The 16,132-nt window shown below is 46.0% G+C and overlaps 1 protein-coding gene across 4 annotated transcripts in view; it reads left to right on the forward strand.

Moving 5' to 3' along the window:
- CCDC149 (coiled-coil domain containing 149) overlaps nt 1–16,132 on the forward strand; it is a 128,417-nt gene that overhangs the window by 45,639 nt on the left and 66,646 nt on the right. For all 4 annotated transcript variants that reach the window (XM_069744656.1, XM_069744658.1, XM_069744657.1 and 1 more), the window contains exon 2: nt 1,256–1,417. In XM_069744656.1, the coding sequence (XP_069600757.1) occupies nt 1,256–1,417 (162 nt within the window). The remainder of the gene's footprint in view (nt 1–1,255; nt 1,418–16,132) is intronic.

The raw sequence follows: 16,132 nt of genomic DNA on the forward strand, positions 1-16,132 counted from the left end.
TGATATAAAAGGGAGCAACTTGCACCCCTATAATGATGTCCGTCTAACCCTGAAAAAAAATGTAAGCAGTTTTCGTACTGTTTTTTTCCTGAAGTATTTTGTTACAACCTTTTGTAATCTGTTTATTTAGGTTTTGGACATATTTCACGAGGAAATCACCTCATAGATCATAGAAGTGATACCATTTTTCCTCCATCAAGTGCTTTTTCAAAATTTGAACATGGAAAAAAAATGTAAAAAAAACCCAAAACTGAACATATGAACAGGGTAAAGTTATGTTCACATGTAGCATTTTTGCAGTTTTTTTCTGCATCAAAACCCGGAGTATTGATATTAAAAACGTGTACACTTTGCATGTTATGTGCGTATTTGAAGCATTTTTATTCGTGCTTATTTTCCATTCATTTGAAGGGATGAAAAACAATGAAAGAATTGACATGCTTCAGATTGAAATAAAAAAAAAAAAAACACCAAACAGGTAAAAAAAAAATGAAATGGGGGGGGGGAAGCATGAAGTGTGTTCTTGAGTTTTTTTAAAATTTCATTCACTTTGCTGGTGCTGTAAAATACACTGGTTTTTGTCGCTGAAAAAAGCAGCAAAAGAGCAAAAACGCCACTTGTGAACATACCCCAAGACATGGTTTAGCAACTAAATGAATGGGAAGATTTTTTTGCGTTTTTTAAGTGATTTTTAGATTATGTTCTCATTTAAAAATTTTTAATGTGGTTTTTGGGGTGAATTCTACACGTGAAATCTACTTCAACAATCTTCCCATTCAGTCGAAAGTGCGCCAGTAGTGCATATGTCACAATTTTTGTGTGTGTTAAAAACGCCATGTTTATTTTGTGTTTAATTTTCTGCTGGTGACTGAGGCAAAATAAGTGTATTTCACATATTTTATGGTGATTTTTCATGCATTTTTTGTTTTTGCTTCCACAACCAATAGTGATGAGCGAATGTGCTGGGATAAGGAGTTCGCTCATCAGTAATAAACCCGCCATATTAATGCCGCACTATAATTAACACATTAAAAACCACAGACAAAAACTGCGCATCAAAATAGCCAAAACAAGCGCGTGTTTTTACACAACGGTGCAAAAAAAGAAAAAATTTCAGTTAGAAAGGTCCAAGTAGAAGGAGCAATAGTGGGCAAGATGTGTGGTCCTGGATGCTCACGTCTGGTCATGCACCCAGTGCCCCGGTCCAGGTCTCTAGTACTTTATTCTGTAACTTGCTTTCTCTTCTTTTCGACAGTTCCTTGTGTGCAAGAGGAAGCTTGAAAGCAAAAAAGAAGCGCTACTCATCCTCTCCAAAGAGCTGGACACATGTCAGCAAGAACGGGACCAGTACAAGCTGATGGCGAACCAGCTGCGAGAGCGGCACCAGGCGCTGAAGAGAAAGTATCGGGAGCTGATTGTATGTGCCAGCTTTATTATATGTCCTATCACTGGGAACATGGGGGCGTTAGAGATAAGAATACTCGGCACTCTACTTTTCTTGTATTTTTGATATCACATTACAACAGCCACGCTGTTCAGATTTTACCGTCAGCTAAGCCACATGAGCTTATTTTTTGGCCAGACAAGGTATTTTTCTTATTTATAGAACCATTTCCTAAAACTTCAATTTTTACTCATTTTTAGGGCCGAATGGGTCAGGGAATGGGATATTATTGCATTTTTTTTATGTCTTTGTTTTTCCACTTTTCATTGTAAGATATTTTTTTCTGTAGAATTTACCACTTTCACATTTTTCCTGTGGCGTAGCATTGCGAAGCTAGGTCTTGAGCTTGTGCCATCCTTGCCAAGTAACTGTACTTTGTGGCGTGCAGGACGTGATGAATGTTTACATTGTGGAAAGCAGAGGCGACAACATTGTCATCGCAGTTGTGGATCCATCGTTAATGGGGTTGTACAGGCTTGTGATGAAAGTCCGCAGTCACTCTATGTGACTGCAGACTTTGAATCCTCACAGTGTGCGCACTGTTAATGCTGCTATTAACCCTGTGTGACCAACTTTATACTATTCATGCTGCCTATGCAGCATGAATAGTAAAAAGATCTAATGTTAAAAATAATAATAATAATAAAAAAAATAGTTATATACTCACCCTCCGGTGGCCCCTGGATCGAAGCGGTTACCGACGCTCCTTGCGACGCCCCGGTGACCGCTCCATGCATTGCGGTCTTGCGAGATGACGTGCTATGTCATCATCTCGCGAGACCGCAATGCACTCTTCGGACCGGAGCGCGCGAGGAGCGTTGGTAACCGCTTCGATCCGGGGGGCCAACGGAGGGTGAGTATATAACTATTTTTTATTTTAATTCTTTTTTTTAACAGGAAAATGATGCCCACATTGCTATAGACTCCGTGGGCTGTGCAATATACTACTTGGGCGTTGCAATATACTACATGGACTGTGCAATATACTACATGGACTGTGCAATATACAACATGGGCTGCGCAATATACAACGTGGGCTGCGCAATGTACTACATGGGCTGGGCAATATACTACGTGGGCTGCGCAATATACAACGTGGGCTGCGCAATATACAACGTGGGCTGCGCAATATACAACGTGGGCTGCGCAATATACAACGTGGGCTGCGCAATATACAACGTGGGCTGCGCAATATACAACGTGGGCTGCGCAATATATAACGTGGGCTGCGCAATATACACGTGGGCTGCGCAATATACACGTGGGCTGCGCAATATACACGTGGGCTGCGCAATATACAACGTGGGCTGCGCAATATACAACGTGGGCTGCGCAATATACAACGTGGGCTGCGCAATATACAACGTGGGCTGCGCAATATGCAACGTGGGCTGCGCAATATGCAACGTGGGCTGCGCAATATACAACGTGGGCTGCGCAATATACAACGTGGGCTGCGCAATATACAACGTGGGCTGCGCAATATACAACGTGGGCTGCGCAATATACAGCGTGGGCTGCGCAATATACAGCGTGGGCTGCGCAATATGCTACGTGGGCTGCGCAATGTGCTACGTGGGCTGCGCAATGTGCTACGTGGGCTGCGCAATGTGCTACGTGGGCTGCGCAATATATAACGTGGGCTGCGCAATATATAACGTGGGCTGCGCAATATTATTATTATTATTATACATTTTTATAGCGCCATTTATTCCATGGCGCTTTACATGTGAATACGGGGCAAATATAGACAAATACATTAAACATGAGCAGATAACAAGGCACACGAGTACATAAGGAGGGAGGACCCTGCCCGCGAGGGCTCACAGTCTGCAGGGGGTGGGTGAGGATACACTAGGAGAGGGAAGAGCTGGCTGTACGGCTGTTCAGTAGGTTGAGGATCACTGCAGGCTGTAGGCTTGTCGGAAGAGATGAGTCTTCAGGTTCTTTTTGCAATATACAAAGTGGACTGCGCAATATACAAAGTGGGCTGCGCAATATACAAAGTGGGCTGCGCAATGTACACCGTGGGCTGCGCAATGTACACCGTGGGCTGCGCAATGTACACCGTGGGCTGTGCAATATACTACGTGGGCTGGGCAATATACAACGTGGGCTGGGCAATATACAACGTGGGCTGGGCAATATACAACGTGGGCTGGGCAATATACTACGTGGGCTGCGCAATGTACTACGTGGGCTGGACAATATACTACGTGGGCTGCGCAATATACAATGTGTACTGCGTGGGCTGCGCAATGTACTGCGTGGGCTGTGCTATACACTACGCATACATATTCTAGAATACCCGATGCGTTAGAATCGGGCCACCATCTAGTAAGCTATAATCTCATCAAATCAATTTCAGTTTGTGAGCGTTCCGGAAAGGCGAGAGACCGGGCTGATAGGGAGTCAGACTACAGTGCAGCTGAGAGTGAACAGGATTCAGCAGCCTGCAGTGTAACCTTACCCATGCAAGCTGCAGTTAGCTTTTCATTCTTATTATAGAGAAAACAATAATCATTTGGTTTAGTACATTCTAAATACTTTCACATTCTGTAAAGGAATGATAACACTCGAGACTCCTGTAATAGATGAAGATTTTGGGGGGAACAGAGTGGGAAGACTTGAGCGTTTTCTACTTCAATGTTTTTGGTTTGCAGAGCTAGGAGCTCATGACATTGTCCTCCCCGGCAAAGGTTAGTTGGTCAGTAAGGCGATACTTGGTGGAATAGAAACATAACCTGGTGGTGTCCTAATAATCCTATATAAAGGCTCAGTGTCCATGTCTCCGGTGCCGGCTGGAAGGAGCCTATTGTTAGGGCTGACGTCATGCCATTAGCAGCTGTGTTACTACCCGCTCCTTCCTCTTCACAGTCACCCTTGTATAACACTTAGGAGAACACAATAGCATTCTGATTTTCAAGTTCAATCCCCATAATAAAATTTGTGCAATTAGGGTTTGAGAAGGGAATAATTGTTCTGCTCAAGAAAGCGTAACAATAGAAAATGGCTGGGAGCTGGGTCAAGAGCCGTAGAGAAAAGCGAGCATTAGAGACGTATGTTATTGCGTGGGGGGATGGCGGCATCTGCCAACACATCTGACACTTGATTGCATTCCAAGAATTATCGATCAATACGAAAAAAGCTCCGTAATCACTTGTCACTTGTAACAGAAGCAGCGTAGTAAGTAAGTGTGGCCATCCTCAGCATGGAAGTAGATGGGCCGTGACCGTCTTCCCAGGGGTGCAACATGGGCAATAAAACATTGAAGGGGCCTTAAAGTGGGAATCTTTCACCAAATTTGTCATGTTGAACTGGACACGTAATGCAATAGTGGCTGCACAATGGAATAAAAAGTTGTTTTATTTACTTACTTTTTTTTTTTTTTACTTCATCTCTCCGTTGTGGAAATATCACCAATCAAATATTTGGCACCTTATGAGTTAACATTAGTTAAAGGGCTATTCCTCTCTCCAAGATCCTATCCCAATATGTAAAAGGTGTATTACCAAATACCTCCAATTGGAAATGTAGTTCTTCTGAATCCTTACTCCATGTGCTGTGCACTGCAGTAGCTTAGGTATCCATGATTACGACCAGGAACCAACTAACTGTCACTATATGAGTGGTGTTAACCATGGATATCTAAGCTACTGCAATGCTCTGCACTTGGGGTAAGCGACAAAGCAAATCAGAAGAACTATGCTACATTTCTAATTGGAGGTAATTGTCAATACTATTATTATTATTACACCTACTACATATTAGGATTGGTTCTTGGTGATGGGAATACCCCTTTAAGTCCAAGTGGGTGTTATTAGATAGTTTTCACTGGAGGTGTGTACTTCTGCCTCCTTTATGACACTGACCAATCATAAGCAGGCAGCAATACATTGTGTTCCAAATTATTATGCAGATTACATTTTTCTCGGATTTTCCTAAATGGTCGGTGCAAATGACAGTCAGTCTAATAAAAGTAATCACCCGTTAGATTATACATCGAATTTTAGTGAAGAAACCTACCAATGATAACAGTATAATCTCCAAAATGAATAAAAACTCAAAATGCACTGTTCCAAATTATTAGGCACCGTAGAATTTCTAAACATTTGATGTTTTAAAGAAATGAAAATGCTCATTTCTGTAATTTGCAGCATTAGGAGGTCACATTCACTGAACAAAAAATCTATTTAACCCCAAAACATCCTAACCGGCCAAGTTACATTACATAGGCCCCTTCTTTGATATCACCTTCATAATTCTTGCATTCTTGAGTTTTTGGAGAGTTTCTGCTTGTATTTCTTTGCATGAAGTCAGAATAGCCTCCCAGAGATGCTGTTTTGATGTGAACTGCCTCCCACCCTCATAGATCTTTTGCTTGATGATACTCCAAAGGTTCTCTATAGAGTTGAGGTCAGGAGAAGATGATGGCCACACCATGAGTTTATCTCCTTTTATGCCCATAGCAGCCAATGACTCAGAGGTATTATTTGCAGCATGAGATGGGGCATTGTCATGCACGAAGATGATTTTACTACTGAAGGCACGTCTCTGCTTTTAGATCATGGAAGAAAGTTGTCAGTCAGAAACGATATACTTTGCAGAGGTCATTTTCACACCTTCAGGAACCTTAAAGGGCCCTACCAGCTGTTTCCCCATGATTCTGGCCCAAAACATGATTTCTCCACCTCCTTGCTGACGCCGCAGCCTTGTTGCGACATGGTGACCATCCACCAACTATCCACTACTCCATCCATCTGGACCATCCAGGGTTGCTCAACACTCATCAGTAAACAAGACTGTTTGAATATTAGTCTTCATGTATGTCTGGGCCCACTGCAACCGTTTCTGCTCATGAACACTGTTTAGGGGTGGCTGAATAGTAGGTTTATGCACCACAGCAAGCCTTTGAAGGATCATACACCTTGAGGTTTGTGGGTCACCAGAGGCACCAGCAGCTTCAAATAACTGTTTGCTGCTTTGTAATGGTATTTTGGCAGCTGCTCTCTTATTCCAATGAATTTGTCTGGCAGAAACCTTCCTCATTATGCCTTTATCTGCATGAAGTCTGTCTGTGCTCTGTTTCAGTCAAAAATCTCTTCACAGTATGATGATCACAAAGTTTTTGTGAAGTATCTAATTTTTTCATACCTTGTCCAAGGCATTGCACTATTTAACGCTTTTCAGCAGCAGAGAGATCCTTTTTATTTCTCATACTGCTTGAGACCTGTGGCCTGCTTAATAATGTGGAACATCATTTTTAAGTAGTTTTCCTTTAATTAGAATCACCTGGAAAACTAATTATCACATGTGTTTAAGATTGATTTCAGTTATCTATTGAGCCCTGTGACACAATACCATCCACAAGTTTATTTGAAAAACAAAACAATTAAATCTTTATGACACTTAAATCCAATTTGCATAATAATTTGGAACACAGTGTATATCCTTCCAGCCAGAGTGTGCAGCCTAAATAAACAATGAAGATATATTCCACAGCACACAAGGGTTGAGTTAATATCTCCAGTTATGTCCACCCTTCTGTGGTGTGCAATATATCGTCAGTGTTTATTTAGGCTGCACACTCTGCAGGTGTGCTCTTCCAGTCCTTGGGGTGTTGCAGGGAGTGGTTAGTCACCCCTCACTATACTGTGAGCGTGCCTGTAATGACTCCCCAGCACACACACACTGTAGACACATGCTACAGAGCAGGCGGTCAGTAATATTCCGGAGAGTGTGCTCCCTGTGTACTGAGCGCCCTCACTGTGCGCTGAGCTCTCTTTATTGTACGCTGAGCTCCCTTCACTGTGCGCTGAGGGCCCTTCACTGTGCGCTGAGGGCCCTTCACTGTGCGCTGAGGGCCCTTCACTGTGCGCTGAGGGCCCTTCACTGTGCGCTGAGGGCCCTTCACTGTGCGCTGAGGGCCCTTCACTGTGCGCTGAGGGCCCTTCACTGTGCGCTGAGGGCCCTTCACTGTGCGCTGAGGGCCCTTCACTGTGCGCTGAGGGCCCTTCACTGTGCGCTGAGGGCCCTTCACTGTGCGCTGAGGGCCCTTCACTGTGCGCTGAGGGCCCTTCACTGTGCGCTGAGGGCCCTTCACTGTGCGCTGAGGGCCCTTCACTGTGCGCTGAGGGCCCTTCACTGTGCGCTGAGGGCCCTTCACTGTGCGCTGAGGGCCCTTCACTGTGCGCTGAGGGCCCTTCACTGTGCGCTGAGGGCCCTTCACTGTACGCTGAGCTCCCTTCACTGTGCGCTGAGGGCCCTTCACTGTGCGCTGAGGGCCCTTCACTGTGCGCTGAGGGCCCTTCACTGTGCGCTGAGGGCCCTTCACTGTGCGCTGAGGGCCCTTCACTGTGCGCTGAGGGCCCTTCACTGTGCGCTGAGGGCCCTTCACTGTGCGCTGAGGGCCCTTCACTGTGCGCTGAGGGCCCTTCACTGTGCGCTGAGGGCCCTTCACTGTGCGCTGAGGGCCCTTCACTGTGCGCTGAGGGCCCTTCACTGTGCGCTGAGGGCCCTTCACTGTGCGCTGAGGGCCCTTCACTGTGCGCTGAGGGCCCTTCACTGTGCGCTGAGGGCCCTTCACTGTGCGCTGAGGGCCCTTCACTGTGCGCTGAGGGCCCTTCACTGTGCGCTGAGGGCCCTTCACTGTGCGCTGAGGGCCCTTCACTGTGCGCTGAGGGCCCTTCACCGTGCGCTGAGGGCCCTTCACCGTGCGCTGAGGGCCCTTCACCGTGCGCTGAGGGCCCTTCACCGTGCGCTGAGGGCCCTTCTCCGCGCGCTGAGGGCCCTTCACCGCGCGCTGAGGGCCCTTCACCGCGCGCTGAGGGCCCTTCACCGCGCGCTGAGGGCCCTTCACCGCGCGCTGAGGGCCCTTCACCGCGCGCTGAGGGCCCTTCACCGCGCGCTGAGGGCCCTTCACCGCGCGCTGAGGGCCCTTCACCGCGCGCTGAGGGCCCTTCACCGCGCGCTGAGGGCCCTTCACCGCGCGCTGAGGGCCCTTCACCGCGCGCTGAGGGCCCTTCACCGCGCGCTGAGGGCCCTTCACCGCGCGCTGAGGGCCCTTCACCGCGCGCTGAGGGCCCTTCACCGCGCGCTGAGGGCCCTTCACCGCGCGCTGAGGGCCCTTCACCGCGCGCTGAGGGCCCTTCACCGCGCGCTGAGGGCCCTTCACCGCGCGCTGAGGGCCCTTCACCGCGCGCTGAGGGCCCTTCACCGCGCGCTGAGGGCCCTTCACCGCGCGCTGAGGGCCCTTCACCGCGCGCTGAGGGCCCTTCACCGCGCGCTGAGGGCCCTTCACCGCGCGCTGAGGGCCCCTGAGCACCCTTCACTGTGCGCCGAGCTCCCTTCAGTGGATGCTCCCACCTGCTGCAGAACTTCTTTTTTTTCATTGCATGATCGTGTTTTTGTTGCTGTTGTAATATGTGCTCATGGCATTATACAAATTACCTTAATACTTTCCTTACCTAAACAGAACACACACACACTGATTTAGGTGGAGAATATTTTGGCCACGACCTTTTTGAAATCAATAACATACAATAAAAATGATCAATAACTTCCAACTTAATAAATCAACCTTACCCAAACACCGCAGCTCAGCCACAAAAGCTCCAGCCCGTTAACCCAGAGCTTTCTGTCCATTCAGTTCCCTGAACGACTAACCCCTAGGTCGCGACTATTAAAAAATGGGAGGGCGGGCGGGGCAGGTGATTTCTCACACACAGGACCTACAGCGCTCGCCCTCCCCCCTCATATACACAAACCTGTTACCATTTACTGTTAGTCCATTTAATCATGGTACAATCACCGGGCTGAACACTCATCTACCCCAGACACCACCCCATGATTGGTCAGCACCCCTACCAACCACTACCATGCCACTAATGCCTACATGCCCCCTAAAGATTTGGCGGGAAAGCACTTTTCCCGCCAATTAACCTCTTCAGGAGAAGACACATAACACAATAGATAATGCCATGTATTCTCCTCATGAAGGTCCGCAGACCACCATTATAGCTGACGCTTTCCTTGTGTAGTATTTCAGAGTTACGGCTTCTTCTTTTTGAGGTGGACTTTGTTCCCATACGCATTAGAGGAATCTCGTCCAAACTTGTCAGCTTTTAAGTTTGGCAGTGAACTATTCCCCTCTCCAAATTGGGAAAGCATGCAGGCCCGGCCTTACCACATGTGTTGGGAGGAATAGCTGCTGACTTAAGAATTGAGCATCATCTTGTCAAATCTAAACGAAGCTATGGCATTACACAGCCAATCCCTAAAAAACAGCCCCTAGTTTTTTTTATCATTCACAAACATACAAAATTGAATTAATACACAAGACAAGTTGACTTGGTTGGAAATTATTTGGCCACGGCCTTTATTAAAAATTCACGTACCAAACGTTAAACTTATAACCAAACGAAGCTCCGCAAAAGCTCAAGCCCGTAAACCATATCCAAAACCTGATGTCCATCCAGTATCCTGAACGACTTACCCCAGGCCTGTGACTAAGCAAAAATTGAGGGAGAGAGCGAGGAGCAGCACTTCCTTCTGGCAGTGATGGGGAATGACAAACCCCCTTCATTGCCGCCTCTTCTTATCCCCCCAGCCCTCCTGCTCCTGAACGCCCTCCCCTTAGTGAAATCTTAGGGGGGGCGCATGATAACACGGCCACCATGTTAACAATTACGTTTTATTCGGTAAACTGTGTGTTTTTATTCACTTCAAAGGGTTAATGAATTCCTCTAGTAAGCTGTGCTAGGCACGAGCAGGTTTTATCTGGTTAAAACCGGTTTCTTTCAGGTGTTTTTTCCCGCAATTTCTACAGACTGTGATTGGTTAATCAGCTCTGTGCAGGAGGAATTCTTATCTATAAATACAGCTGTTTTGGGCGCGCTGGGCGCAGTTACCTCAAGCAAGATTTGAAGATAAGAAGATAGGAAGATATCAGCTGATGGAGGAGCTTATGCAGCAACTGCTCCGAAGGGCGGAGGATGAGGGCGGTGTGGAGTGGCTACGGAGCTGTCTAGCTATACAACCTGCCGTAAAACCTACCTCCGCTCTGGAGGTTTTTACAGCTCCCGTGCCGCAATCCCCGCTCTCTTCTCCAGTCCCATGTGAGCCGCCGGTCCAGCTGCTTCCATGCCGCAGCTCAGCAAGGAGTCGCCGGCCCAGGACATCATACTCACCGCCGCCATCTTCCAGAGTGCCCGACTGGATACCGGAACCTCGCAGCAGGAGTAGGAGGCCTTCAAGCCGGAAATCCCCCAGTCTTTCGCGGGAACGTAGCGACGCTCGTCGCACGTTACCGGCGTCATCGCTACCTGCCGCCGGAACTTCCTCTAGGGATCGCGCAGCGGTTCTGGAAGCACCTGTGGCCGGACATGCCAGAATCTCCTCATCTAGCCACCGCAGCCATAAAAGAGCTGCCGGGGCCCAGGGATCACCACCGACAACATTCCGACTATCAAGATCTACTCAAGCAAGAGAGGTGAGCGCAGCTGCCGCCGCGGCAGCATCTTGGAGGTCTGGGTCACCAGTTTCTGATCTGGAAGAAGATCACAGCCCAGCATCTCTGCAACAGTCTCCAGCTCATGGGGGTTCGGGTGCCGAAGTCTCCATGGAGCGTGACGTCATCCAGCAAGAAAAGGGTGAGGCTTTACTTGTCCCCCCGTTCGTCTCCTCATCTAGTTTCAAATCTGTAGTAAGGGATGTGATTTTTGAATGTTTGTCTAGTGGTTCACTTCCCCTGATGCCTAATGTCCCTTCTGTTGTTAATGAACCTGCTATGGGGAGTGTCATTTTAAAACCTGGCTTACCAGAGGTTTTCTTAAAGGAATCCCTGACCTGTGAGGTGTCCCCATTGGGATTTCACCTTAGGGTACCGTCACACTATACGATTTACCTACGATCACGACCAGCGATATGACCTGGCCGTGATCGTAGGTAAATCGTAGTGTGGTCGCTGGGGAGCTGTCACACAGACCGCTCTCCAGCGACCAAGATGCCGAGGTCCCTGGGTAACCAGGGTAAACATCGGGTAACTAAGCGCAGGACCGCGCTTAGTTACCCGATGTTTACCCTGGTTACAAGCGTTAAACTAAAAAAAAACAAACAGCACATACTTACATTCTGGTGTCCGTCAGGTCCCTTGCAGTCTGCTTCCCGCACTCAGTGACTGCCGGCCGTAAAGTGAAAGTGAAAGCACAGCCGCTGTGCTCTGCTGTCACTTTACGGCCGGCAGTCACAGTGCTGGAAGCAGACTGCAAGGGACCTGACGGACACCAGAATGTAAGTATGTGCTGTTTGTTTTTTTTTAGTTTAACGCTTGTAACCAGGGTAAACATCGGCTAACTAAGCGCGGTCCTGCGCTTAGTTACCCGATGTTTACCCTGGTTACAAGCGAACGCATCGCTGGATCGCATCGCTAGATCGCTAGATCGGTGTCACACACACCGATCTAGCGATGACAGCGGGAGATCCAGCGATGAAAGAAAGTTCTAAACGATCTGCTACGACGTACGATTCTCAGCAGGATCCCTGATCGCTGCTGCGTGTCAGACACAGCGATATCGTAACGATATCGCTGGAACGTCACGAATCGTACCGTCGTAGCGATCGAAATGTTATAGTGTGACGGTACCCTTAGTTCTTCTGTAAAAGAGCAGATCTGGAATAAGGATTATGTGGACATTTTTTCCCTATTACCTTCTTCAAAAGAACAGCAGCATAGATATGATAGGAAGGATGAAGCCGATGATAAGAAAAAGGTTAATCCTAAATCATTTAACAATTGGCTCCAGGCATTCGCTATCTATGCTGCTGTTTTAGGGGAGAAATTTCCTGGTGCTTGTTCTGGCTTATTTCAGCACCTGGATTCTATTTTAGAGGCTTATAGACATTTTGGGGGTATGGCTTGGCTCCAATATGACGAGTCATTTAGACAAAAATTGGCTATGTATCCCAATTTATCTTGGGGAAAGAAAGATATCGGACTTTGGATTAATTTAATGTTGCCCCAAAGGTTCCCGGCAGCTAGACAGAATGTGAATGCCCCTCCTAAAAAAGGTATATGTTTCGCCTTCAATGAAGGGAATTGCAAGTGGGCTCTTAATTGCCGCTTTCGGCATGAATGTTCCTTTTGTGGGGGCAGCCACCCAATGTCTAAATGCTATAGGAAACAATTTCACTCGGGACAACAAGGGCCCAATAAAGAACCTGTTCCTAAGGGCTCTGACCCCAGTGAAAGTGCAAAACATGGTCCCATGGTTAGGGGTTTTTCCAAATCAGGAGATTAGTGCTCTTATTTTTCATGGTTTTCAAGAAGGTTTTTTCGTTCCACAATTCAAAGGCATGGGTTGTAAATTAGTCCAGAATCTGCCCTCGGCTGCCGAGTACCCATTAATTATTAGGGATAAACTGGCAAAAGAATTGGAGGCGGGTAGAATGTCAGGCCCTTTTGATTCTCCTCCGTTTAAAAACTTTAGGATTTCCCCTATTGGGGTAGTTCCTAAGAAAGAGTCTGGCTCCTTTCGTTTAATACACCATTTGTCTTACCCGAAGGGAGCTTCTCTTAATGATGAAGTCAACACTGATGTTTGTTCTGTGAAGTATTCTTCCTTCGACGATGCGATTGAAATCCTCCAGAAGTTCGGAAGAAATTCTCTTATGGCAAAATCCGACATAAAATCCGCCTTCAGAATTCTACCAGTCAATCCTCAAGGTTTTAATTCTTTGGGTATAACTTTTGATGATAAATTCTTTTTCGATAGATGCCTTCCCATGGGCTTTTCGTTGTCCTGTTACTATTTTGAGTCATTTTCTACATTTTTGCACTGGGTAGTTGAATTTTCAGTAGCCAAAGGGGGAGTCTTACATTATCTAGACGATTTTTTATTTGTTGGCCCTATGGGCTCGGATGCCTGTTTTTCCCTCCTATCCAGTTTTTTAAAGATTTGCGAGCATTTTGGAGTCCCGGTTGCGGAAGAAAAAACAGTTTTTCCGTGTACTTCTTTGGTTTTTCTTGGTATCCATATCGACTCTGCGAGCATGACCTGCTCCCTTCCAAATGAAAAGATTGGTAAGCTGTGTTCACTGATTCAAAGTTTTTTACCTAAGGACAAGGTTACTCTTAAAGAGCTCCAGTCGCTTTTAGGAATGTTAAATTTCGCCCTGAAGGTCATTCCTATGGGCCGGGTTTTCTCGAAACATTTATATGAACTCACAGCTGGTCACTCATCCCCACATGCCCACCTTCGCCTCAATAGGGATACTAAAGATGATTTAAAAATTTGGTTGAAGTTTTTGTTAGATTTTAACGGGAAGAAACTTTGGCAACCCCCCTTTGTATTTTCAGATGAGCTTAATCTATCCTTTTTCACTGATGAGCACCTCGGGATGGGTTTAGCATTTTCCTTCGAGTGGGCATTCGAATCATGGCCTGTTTCTTGGGTTAAAAGCAAGCTTACTAGAAATTTAGCATTTTTGGACCTTTTTTCCATTTTTTTGGCTATTCAATTTTGGGGTGCTCATCTTGCTAATAAACGAATTAGTTTCCGCTCGGATAAACAGGGATTAGTCTTTATGATAAATACCCTCTCTTCTAAGAATCATTTCTGTGCTGTAATTCTCAGGCAGTTGACCCTTCTCTGTTTAAAATCTAATATTTGGCTCAAAGCTGTTTTTTCCATCAATAGCAGCATTGATAATGCACAGCTCATTTGTCACCGCCAGGCGTCTCAACCATTGGATCGAGTCACGGGAACAGATAAAGGAAGATCAATTTGTCCTCCTCAGATATGGGAGCTAATTCAAGTTTGATTCATTCGTATGTGGAGAATTCTTTGGCACATAGAACATGGGCTGATTATTCAGCCGCTTGGAGTATGTGGGTTAGATTCTGTAATGCTAATAACTATTCCTGTTATGAGAGTAACCCTGCTTTTGCCCTTTGCTTTGCTGAACAGTTAGTTAGGGATGGCCTATCCTTCTCAGCTCTTTCAAAAAATCTGGCAGGGATTTCATTTTTTCTAAAGATCTCTGGTAAGAAGCCGTTATCGGAATTTTTCGTGGTCAAGCAATTTTTAAAAGGTTTTCGGAAAGCCTCCTTTTTACCCGATATGCGTCGGCCTATTTCGGCTCAATTACTTAAGGACATTTGCTTATCACTTCCCTCTGTCTGCTCTGATCGTTTTGAAGCGTCGCTTTTCGCTACCGCTTTTTGTTTTGCGCTTTTTGCAGCATTGAGAGTGAGTGAAGTTGTTTCCCCCAAGAAATCGTCTCCGGCGGGTTTGGCTTTGGAGCATGTGTCGTTTCAAGGTCATCATTTGATCTTGTTTATAAAAAAGTCTAAAACCGATCAATTGGGCAGGGGTGCATCCGTAAAACTTAGGGCTATTTCTGATTCGATCATCTGTCCGGTGGCCAATGCCCAGAGATGGTTGTCCTACCGTCCTAGCTCTGACGGCCCCTTCTTTTTACATATGAATAAAGAACCGGCGACCGTTTTTCAATTTAATTTTATTCTCAAAAAATCTCTGAATTATTTGGGCTTGGGAGATCTTAAAATTTCATCACATTCATTTTGGATTGGGGCAGCTACTGAGGCTGCTAGACTCGGCCTTAGTGAAACAACTATTAGAAGAATTGGTAGATGGGAGTCGAACCGCTTTAAATTATATATTCGCCCTCAATTATATCATTAATTTGTTGTTCATCTTTTAGGTATTCTTACCATTTGGATCATCGGACACTCCTTTGTTTATTGGGCCGAGAAGAGGGCATTCGTGAGATGCTATACTGAGAATTTATCCTTTGATAATTCCCTCATCCAGATTTTTTGGCATAGCAAGAGAGGGATGATTTGGCAGGACTTGATCTTTGAGATTCGTAAGCTAGCTGAGAAGAGACCTTATTCAAACTGAGTCATTATTCATTTAGGTGGTAACGATCTTGGTAAATTAAAAACCCTTGACCTGTTATCTTTCATTAAGAGGGATTTGTGTTTATTGAAATCGGAATTTGCTTGTTCTACATTTGTATTTTCAGAAATTGTACCTAGATTACTGTGGTTCCAGAAGGTCTCTTCCTTCCTTGAACGAATCAGGAAGAGGGTGAAGAGGAATATTCAGAATTTTATGCCGTTAATTCATGGTTTTTCCTTCAGGCACGTCAACCTCGAGGATGGTGTCCCGGGATTGTATAGAGGGGATCTAGTTCACCTGTCCGATATTGGCCTGGATATCTTCAATCTGGATCTCCAGGCCATTATCGAAAGTTGGCTGGGGCGTTTTGGGGGGGCCTTGCCTTTTTAAGGCTTGGCGTTTGGGAATAATCGCCCGGATTCGGGTGGATTTGGACTTCTTATGGTAAAGCTTATTCGGTTTTTGGAATTATTTATTGAAGTTATCCTGGTTATTAAAATTTTATTAAATTGCTGTTTAGTTACCCAAAAATAAACGCCACGGCCAATTTATTCCAAAGTTAATTCTGTGTCCTTTGTGTCTTTATTTTATTGGTATTGGGTGGGGCTTGTGTTACCATGAACGCCCTCCCCTTAGTGAAATCTTAGGGGGGGCGCATGATAACACGGCCACCATGTTAACAATTACGTTTTATTCGGTAAACTGTGTGTGTTTTTATTCACTTCAAAGGGTTAATGAATTCCTCTAGTAAGCTGTGCTAGGCACG

The sequence above is a fragment of the Ranitomeya imitator genome, chromosome 1 (genome assembly GCF_032444005.1).
Source record: "Ranitomeya imitator isolate aRanImi1 chromosome 1, aRanImi1.pri, whole genome shotgun sequence".
NCBI classification, from domain to species: domain Eukaryota; kingdom Metazoa; phylum Chordata; class Amphibia; order Anura; family Dendrobatidae; genus Ranitomeya; species Ranitomeya imitator.